A 10,106-nucleotide genomic window follows, 5' to 3' on the forward strand; every position below is an offset into this window, starting at 1 on the left:
TGTTAGCCAGGATGGTCTCGATCTCCTGACCTCGTGATCCTCCCGTCTTGGCCTCCCAAAGTGCTGGGATTATAGGCTTGAGTCACCGCGCCCGGCCTAAACATACTTTTTAATTAAAAATAAATTTTACCAGAAACCTAGCACTCACATTTGTGGTTAAAAATGCATGTTTAGGCTTGTTCAAACTAAATTAAAATACAGTCTGTTGTAAATCATTTCTTATTGCTAGTGGCCCTAAATAAATTGGTGTCCAGGCTCTTATTTTTCTTAATTTTTTCAGGCTGTTTGAGTTCAGTGGACAGCTCCATTACTCCCAAAGTTCATGGCTGACATAGGCATGCTGAAAGCTGTGAATTTCTCCATTTACAATTGGACAGTATCCCTGATTGGTAGAACCGTTGTTCATGTTGCAACAGTTTGGGTTTGTAGTTGAAATTCATTCGTTCTTCTGAAGAAGTTGACTGTTGGATTCCCTAGATCTAGGTAGCAGCACTTTCCAAATGACCAAGAACAAAGATTTTATTCTCCTTAGAAGGCTTCATGAATATAAAGATTATGCATATATCTGCTATGTTTATCTTTGGACCTGTAATATGTAATTGATATTTTGACTGCCTCCATTAGTTCATTGTTAATGGTATACTCTTCGTTCTCTTAGGTTATTTGATGTGGTTCCAGTTACTGTGTTGAATAACGTTTTCTGAACAATGTTGTGAATAATTTTTTGTTAGTGGAAGTTAGGAGGCAAACAACTTTCAGCCAACTTTTGGCCGGGTGCGGTGGCTCACTTCTGTAATTCCAGCACTTTGAGAGGCCAAGGTGGGCAGATCACTAGAGGTCAGGAGTTCAAGACCAGCCTGGCCAACATGGTAAAACCCCCGTCTCTACTAAAAATACAAAAATAAGCTAGGTGTGGTGGTAGGCGCCTGTAATCTCAGCTACTCAGGAGGCTGAGGCAGGAGAATTGCTTGAACCTGGGAGGTTGCAGTGAGCCCGAGACTGTACCACTGCACTCCAGTCTGGGTGACACAGCGAGACTTCAGAATGTCAAAAAAGGAAAAAAAAAAATCGACGTTTAAACTCAATGTATTCAGTTACACTTTTGCAAGTTTTGTCTCTTCCTGTGTGAGAAACAAGCTGCTATGATAGAAATGCTGCATGTACACCCTGTTTCTTATTTATGTTCGTTAAAAAATTTTAAACCAACACAACTAATGGTACAATTGTTTTTCAGTTAGTGAATTTGAACCTTTTGCTTTCTTGAATTTCAGGTGGGTTGAATCATTCATAGATTCATGGAGGCAGGTTAATTTACTAACATTGCATTAATATATGCAATCTTGTACTTTGCATTATCATATGGAGATATGTGGCTACAGAAATATTTTTTAAAGAAACATGCAATCTCATACCTGAATAATAATTGGCTTAAATTATTCTTTATTATGTTATTTTGAGTTCAGTAATTTATAGCACTCACTTGTTCTGCTAGGCATGTTCAGAAGGAGATAGTTGAAGAGCACCAGAACCTAAAGTGGCAGTTAGGAACTGAGTAGGATGACAGGCATGAACATTTTCAAGTGTCAGTATTTTTAGAGGACTAGAGTCCTGCAAGTCAGAAAGTCATTTAAATTATGGAGTGATCAGACTCTGGAATTCAAGATATTCAATAATAGTTGTAGATTCTGGGTGTTGATCAAGGTAAGAGTACCAGGTGTCACAACAAAGGACTGACTTGCTTTGATTTTTCTTTTAGAGACAGGATCTTGCTCTGTCACTAAGCTGGAGTGGTGTGATCAAAGCTCACTGTAACGTTGAATTCCTGAGCTCAAGTGATCCTCCTACTTCAGCCTCTGAGTAGCTAGTTCTATAGGCACATGACACCATGATCAGCTGATACTTTATTTTTATTTTTTCATAGATATGGGGGTCTTGCTAGCGTTACCCAGTCTGGTCTTGAACTTCTGGTCTCAAGCAGTCCTCCCACCTTGGCCTCCCAAAGTGCTAGGATTACAGGGAGGAGATGCCACACCCAGCCAGGACTGGCTTTCAAATGTGAGTCCGTGACATTTCAGAAGCTTCATTTGTATATTTTCTGCTCAGGGGCAGGGACTATTTGCCTTGGAAGTGAATACAGTGTTTTGGTTTGTTCCTGACTGGAGCAGTGACTGAGTTTTAACCTCTGATTAAAAGTGCACATTCATGGATTTCAAGTGGTAAACAAATGAGTAAGGTGGTAAAGGGGTGGGCAAAGGAGGAAAAGGAGTCAGCATTTATTATATGCTAAAGGCTGTTAGAACTGAGGGAGCCAGGCATAGTGGCTCATACCCGTTATCCCAGGAGCTCCAGAAGCTGTGGCAGGAGGATTGCTTGAGGCTAGGAGCTTGATGCCAGTCTGGGCTACAGAGTGAGACTCTGTACACACAGACACACACACACACACACAACATAGTGAGACTTTGTCCACACACATGCACACAGACACACACACTTACCTGGCATGGTGGTGTGTGCCTGTAATCCCAGATACAGGGGTGGCTAAGGTGGGAGGATCACTTGAACCCAGTAGTTAGAGGCTGCAGTGAGCTATGATTGTGCCACTGCGCTCCAGCCTGGGTGAGAGAGTGAGACCCTGTGTCTAAAAATAAATAAATAAACAAACAACAAAACCAAGGAGAGTTTATAATCATACCACTGCAGTAATAGTCCACAGATATCTACTGACGTTATTTTACTGTAAAGACCAACATAAACTTATCCTGCCAACATTAGATAGAGTACATACCATCAGTGTAGACGCATCTCTGCCAAGATCAACTCATAAGCTGTTCCATAAGCTAGCTGTGAACTTGTCTACTATACTGCTTCGAAGACTTTTATCTTTGCTCATCCTAATGGGTCTCTCGTTTGATTGTACCCTTAAACCAGGTTTAAGTCATGATTTTTAAAAACCATTTTATAAAAATTGTATTTATTTGGGTGCTCTGTCGCCCAGGCTGCAGTGCAGTGGCAGAATCATAACTAACGGCAGCCTCCAACTCCTGGGCTCAACGGATCCCTCCGCTTCAGTCGCCCAAGTACCGGGACTACAGGTACACTCCGCCATGCCTTGGTCATTTTTTAAATTTTGTGTAGAGATGTTGCCCAGGCTGGTGTCAAACTTCTGACCTCAAGTGATCCTCCTGTGCCAGTCTCTCAAAGTGCTGGGATTACAGGCATGAGCCACTGTGTCGGCCTAAATCCTGATTTTTATACTTCCCTTTTAATTAGACGGTACTTTGTTCTGTGCAGTCCTAATCCCCGGAACAGTCTATGAATTTCTCCTTTTGCTTGCTCTCTCCGGTTTGGCCTGACACACAAGGCCAGGCTTGGCTTGGTCTGACAGGATTTGGGTGTTCTTTCTCTGCTTCAATAGCCTCTGACAACATCTCTGAGATTGTGATGTTTGTCTTGATGAGTCACTCTCCACCAGGCCATTCTGAGTCCTGGCCTTTCCTGTTCTGATCAGTTCCACTGCCACTTCTAATATGGGACAAAGGTGGAAAAGGTTATCCTTGGGATTGTGTCAGTACCGAGCAATTATTCTATGAAGAGCTGACAGGAAGTAGTAAAGAAGGAGGTAGTGTTTGCTTTTTAGTCTGTTCAAATGTCTGCAGACACTCATTTGTGCTTAAATGAAAAATTTATGTTACTTTTTCCTTTTTAGTTCTGATGGCTTCCTATTCTGCGGGTAAAAATTCAAAAACAATTAACAGGACTACTTTATGTATTTTGTTGTTGAATAAAAGAGTTTTTTATTTTTTTATTTTTTTGAGACAGAGTTTCACTCTTGTCGCCCAGGCTGGAGTGCAATGGTGCGATCTTGGCTCCCTGCAACCTTTGCCTCCCAGGTTCACGTGATTCTCCTGTCTCAGCCTCCCAAGTAGCTGGGATTACAGGCACCCACCACCACGCTCGGCGAATTTTTTGTAGTTTTAGTAGAAACAGGGTTTGTGCATGTTGGTCGGGCTGGTCTTGAACTCCTGACCTCAAGTGATCCTCCACGCCTCTGCCTTCCAAAGTGCTGGGATTACAGACTTGAGCCACCGCACCTGGCCAAAAGAGTTGTTTAAAAGACAGAACATCTTATGTTTGACAGGCTATTTGAGAATGTTTCTGGAAACATAGTTTGTATAGACTATGGAATTTATACGACTAATGTTAGATTTCCTATTTTTCAGAGGCATGGGCATAAGAATGACAGAACCAGTATATCTCAGCCCTTCATTTGACAATGTACTGCCCCGTTACTTATTTTTACAAGTAAGTATGTATAAAGGTAAAATATTTAGTGACATTGAAACATACATCAGTGAATTATTTGAAATCTAGGATTTTTTAAAATTTAAAAATTTTTTTGGAGTCTGCTTATATACACTGACCTACCTTTGGTTAAGCAGTAAGAAAAAACTTTACCAGCATCCTTCTTCCTTTTCTTTTTCTCTGTTGATTTTTAAACTATTTTTTCTATCTTTCTTTGCCCAAAGGTGATTTAATAACTGATTAAATTTACTGCTTTCCATCTCAAAATATTAATCCCTGAATATTGCATGCATTTGATATACATGTTTGGTGTTCCATTAGTAAATCATTTGATTTGTTATAGTCTATTGGTTAGGTAGTGTTATAACTCACAATATAAGATGAAGGTAACTGAAAGACCAGATCTGTTAGGGCTCTTGTCCTATGTCACACTACTGGTGGTATCTGAATTCAAACCTTAAGTCCAAATGTCGTGTGCTGCCCCACCTTCTCTGTCCAGTAATTATTATTATTATTATTTTGAGACAGGCTCTCACTCAGTTGTCTAGGCTGGAGTACAGTGGTATAGTCATAGCTCACTGTAAGCTCGAACTCCTGGGCTCAAGCAGTCTTCCTGCCTAGCCTCACAAATAGTTGGGACCACACGTGTGCACTACTATGCCCCACTGATTTGTTTGATGTTTTTGTAGAGATGGGGTCTCACTTTGTGGCCCAGGCTGGTTTCAAACTCCTGGCCTCAAGTGATCCTCCTGCCTTGGCCTCCCAAAGTGTTGGAATTGTAGGTGTGAGCCACCATACCTGGCCTTTGCCCAGTATTTAGCCAACAGACATTTTATGAATTCAGAGATTATTTCTGGTGTGAACAAACAGAAGAACAGATGTTTATTATCTAATTGCACATTGGTGATGTTCTAACACATTAGAATATATAATCTTATATAATTATACAAGATTATATATAATTGTTTATGAATCATTTTGGGGATTTTTGTTTGCTAATTTTAGTTTCAGTGGAGTTTTTTCATGGTTGTTTATTATATAATTCATTTCAAACACTTGTTTTCATTTGGCAACGTAGCCCTGAGTCATTGCTAGTGGTACCCGCACTCCTTCAAGTTAGTAATGTTTAATGCAATGTTAGTTTTCTGTGTGGTTTGACAGTACCTGCTCATCTCATAGTTTAAAGTGTGTGTGGGTTTTTTTTTTTTGTTTTTTTGCTTTTGTTTTGTTTTTTTTTTTTTTTTTTTTTGAGACAAAATCTTACTCTGTCACCTGGGTTGGAGTGCAGTGGCATGATCTTGGCTCACTGCAGCCTCAACCTCCCAGGCTCAGGTGATCCTCCCACCTCAGCCTCCTGGGTAGCTGGGACTACAGCATGCACCACCACAGCTAGCTAATTTTTTGTATTTTTAGTAGAAATGGGGTTTTGCCATATTTTCCAGGCGGGTCTTGAGTTCCTGGGCTCAAGTGGTCATCTCGATTTGGCCTTCCGAAGTTCTGGGATTACAGGCATGAGCCACTGTGCCTGGTCATTATTTAGTTTTGACTTTATAAAAAGAAATCTAGTATAGTGCAAATTGTCTTTTTACATTTTTTTGCTATCTGTAGCAGCACTCTTTCACCTTAAAATCAGTTTAATGATGACTTTATGAAATATTGTGAGTCATTTTGTGATTCATACTGTCCAGACTACCATAGAGCCATATTCTTTGTCACCTAATAGCAAGGGACATAAGAATTTCCTTCCAGAATAAAACTTTTGTGTCTGAGGGTAGAGTTTAACTTTTTGTCATTTCTTTAGTGAAAGCTGTTTTATTTTATGTAGTCTATTTTGATGGCCAGTTTCTGATGGCCAGTGAAACTTATAAGGGATACTAATGGTAATCACAGCTAACACTGACTGAGTGCTTATTGTGGTCCATGTACTGAGCTGAGTGTTTTACATATATTTTTTCATTTACTTCTTACAAACCATCAGTTTCATAGAGAAGGAAATAGAGGCTTAGAAAATTATAGTGCGTAGTAGGCATTAGTAGTTTTTTGGCGATTAAAGGAGTGGTTTGCTGTGTGCTGCATAGGTAGAAATTTGCAGAGTCAAAATTTGAATCCAGGTCTTTCTGATTTCAAGCCTGTATTCTTGGCCCCATGCCAGTGCTCTAGAGGTAACCCTTGGAAGATCTGCATCTGAATCACCTGCAGGGCCTTTTGAAAATGCAGATCTTGGGTCCTAAGTTAGATTTACTGAGTTCCAAGTTCCAGGGGTGAGGGCTTTAAACAGTTCACATATTACATTAAATATCTCAAGTGCTTCTTTGACAATTTCCCAAAAACTCTGTGATCAGTGTTTAGTTAGTATTAGTTGATCTTTTTGTGTTATATCTTCCTTTTCAAATTGGTTCAGGACTACCAGATTCTTAACTGGGTCTTATCCATAAAATCTAAATAGTTAATTCAGTGCAGACCAGAACCAGGTGATACTCGTTTCTCTAAGGAAAATTCTGAAAGAACGTGCAGAACAGCAAGTTTAAGAAGAATGTGGAATTTTAAAAATTTATTATTATCCTTAAATGTTTACATACGTAAAGATTCTCACAGATGGAACAAGTTTCACATTTACATATAATGGTAATACAAAACGCATTTGGAATGTTTCAGTAAGTTGCCTTTCTTTTCAGACAAACATACTTGAATATTCAAGTGACTATAAAGTGAATTAAATGACAGTCTCTGAAAGTACATCATGTGAGAGGCATCATCTAAATGGAAGTACTTTTCAATAGTGTTAAATCATTGCAATAGTTGCTGATACTTTAATAACAAATTGAAAATTATTTTTGCTTTTGTCAGTATCCATGCTTTACTTCTCTAATAGCTAAGAAGCTCCTGGTAGCCATAATTAGCAGTTTTCATTTTGGTTTTAGGAATTAATTAACTTAGATCGAATATGGAAGATGCCCAAGCCTTTCACAGGTCTCAGCCAACAAAGGGAGCCTCATTATCTCATAAATTTTATAATGTAATCATGCCATTCACCAAGACTGCAGTACATTTGTATGTATCAAATCACTTGGAAAACTTGTGCTATAGGTACCTAGAGTCTATTCCTGGATTTTTTTTTTTTTTAATAAAGATTTTTTTCCTACTTTCTCTCATAAGGTTGAAAAGTTTTTGTTTTAGAATAATTTCAGAATTACAGAATAGAATTTTAGAATTACAGATTTGCAAAGATAGTCATTTCTATATACCCTTCACCCAGTTTCTCTTAAGGGTAATATACTACCGTGGTACATTTGATAAAACTTAGAAACCAACACTGGTGTGTTACTATGTTATGAATGTTGTGGGCGATAACTCCAAATGCTGTGAATACCACATTACCATAAACTCCAAGTGAATTCAGATTTCACCAGTTTTTCTCATAATGTCCTATTTATGTTCAAGATCCAATTCAGGACCCCACACTGCATTTAATCATGATGTCTCTTCTGGCCTACGATAGTTGCCCAGTCTTGCCTTGTTTTTAAGACCTTGACAGTTTTGAGACTGAGGTATTTTGTTGAAAGTCCCTCATTTTGGATTCGTCTAGGCTGGGGTTGTTGGATTTTTGAGAAGAATACCACAGAGATGAAGTGTCCTTATCATATCAGGGGGTACATGATAACCCCCCAGAAATTTTGAGTAGGCCTACAGGAATCTGCTGTTTGTGTATTTCGCACTTTTAAGAGTATTGTGATATAGACCCAGATTTGGGAACCATCATACAAAGAAGTGTCCACTTCAGTTTTTTTTCTAACATAATGACCAAGAATTTAAAAATATTTATTATGTGTCAGGCACTGCGCTGAGCACTTTGAGGCCTTCTGTAATTTCTTTTTTCCCCCCATCATGTCCATCTCTGATCCAACATTCTCACTTATTCAGTCAACTTTTATTTCTTATATATATTCTTTCCGTTTTGTCATAAGTTGTTTAATAGAATTGTTCCATTTTGGAGAAAGATGTTTTTCTCTCAGGTGCTTCCATTATTGCTGTAGGCCGAAAGTATTTTTTTATTAGATCCCTGTCATAAGAAAACTTGCTAGAATCCTTAGATTGTACGATATTCCATACTGTTGCACTGCCTTATCATTACTTATTGATGCTGTAAGATGTTTTCCATGTATGCAACAAAGGTTCACATGTAAGCCTCAGTGTCACATCTGGAGTCAAACCACAGCCACGTGTCCCTTACTGGTGATGTTTGTTTTGAAAGCCTATCAAGACGCCAGCTGATTTCGCCACAACACATATATTTATGTTTTCCCTCCCTTGTAACTAATAACCAGTTTGTGGGGACACACTTTAAGAAATCATTCAAATCCTGTTCCTAATTCAAATTTCCCCCTTGATTTTGCATCCATTGATGATTTTTGCCCGAGCTAGTTGTTACTGTTACAGAACAATGATTTTCCAACTTTGTCACTCGGGAATGGGCACTTTAATATAAGAGGCCTCCCTTCTTCCCTTTGCATTTACTTATTTATTAACAGCGTACACTCACAAATTCCTATTTTTTCCATAGTTTATAGTTCATTACTGTATTTAATTATTTTGGTGCTGAAATTATCCCAGATTTGGCCTGTAGGAACCCATTCCCAAATTAATTTTAATCCACATAGTATAAAACAATCTTCCTACACTTTTTTTTTTTTTTTTAAGAGACAGAGTCTCTGCCGGGTGCGGTGGCTCATGCCTGTAATCCCAGCACTTTGGGAGGCCGAGGTGGGCAGATCACGAGGTCGGGAGATGGAGACCATCCTGGCTAACACATGAAACACCGTCTCTACTAAAAATACAAAAAAAAAATTAGCCAGGCGTGGTGGTGGGTGCCTGTAGTCCCAGCTACTTGGGAGGCTGAGGCAGGAGACTGGCGTGAACCTGGGAGGCGGAGCTTGCAGTGAGCCGAGATCGAGCCACTGCACTTCAGCCTGGGTGACAGAGCGAGACTCCGTCTCAAAAAAAAAAAAAAAAAGAGAGTCTCGCTGTGTCACCTAGGCTGGAGTGAAGTGTCACGATCTCGGCTCACTGCAACCTCCCCCTCCCGGGTTTAAGCAATTCTCCTGCCTCAGCTTCCCAAGTAGCTGGGACTACAGACATGCGTCACTACGCCCAGTTAATTTTTGTATTTTTAGTAGAGATGGGATTTCACTATATGTTGGCCAGGCTGGTCTCGAACTCCTGACCTCAGGAGATCCACCTGCCTCAGCCTCCCAAAGTGCTAGGATTACAGGTATGAGTCACCGTGCCTGGCCTTCCTACACTTTAACGTACAAATATAATAAAAATCCTGTGGGATTTGTTAAAATGCAGATTCTGATTCGTAAGTGTGGAGTGGGTTCTAAGATTCTGTATTTCTAACAGGCTCCCAGGAAATTTGGGTTTCCCTGATGTGGGCCACACTTTGAGTAACAAAGCAGTGGGAAGATCTAAGAAGCTTCAGTCTCTGAAACTGAGGAGCATCCCTTCACATTTTACGTCTTCCTATTATGCTGCTTGATTTTTTGCATAATTTAAATAAATATGTATTGTGGAAAGTTGCTTAGATCCTTGAAGAAGTATAAACATGTAGGTAGAATAATTTTGGGATCATAAGATTTCTTCTCTCACTCTCTGTCTCACCTGTCATCTGTCACTGTCACATGTAAATGATGATTTTGACAAGTCTGATGCTTTTTTTTTTTTGGAGACGGAGGCTCACTCTGTCACCCAAGCTGGAATGCAGTGGTGCAATCTCGGCTCACTGCAACCTCTGCCTCCAGGGTTCA

At 39.6% G+C, this 10,106-nt stretch overlaps 1 protein-coding gene across 2 annotated transcripts in view; it reads left to right on the top strand.

Annotated features, from left to right (window-relative positions):
* The window catches only part of NSUN6 (NOP2/Sun domain family, member 6), a 109,048-nt gene that overhangs the window by 33,353 nt on the left and 65,589 nt on the right, over nt 1-10,106 (top strand). For both annotated transcript variants that reach the window (XM_011963867.1, XM_011963866.1), the window contains one exon: nt 4,221-4,302. In XM_011963867.1, coding sequence (XP_011819257.1) covers nt 4,221-4,302 — 82 coding nt within the window. The remainder of the gene's footprint in view (nt 1-4,220; nt 4,303-10,106) is intronic.

Source organism: Colobus angolensis, unplaced genomic scaffold (genome assembly GCF_000951035.1).
Source record: "Colobus angolensis palliatus isolate OR3802 unplaced genomic scaffold, Cang.pa_1.0 Scaffold63, whole genome shotgun sequence".
Taxonomy (NCBI): Eukaryota; Metazoa; Chordata; class Mammalia; order Primates; family Cercopithecidae; genus Colobus; species Colobus angolensis.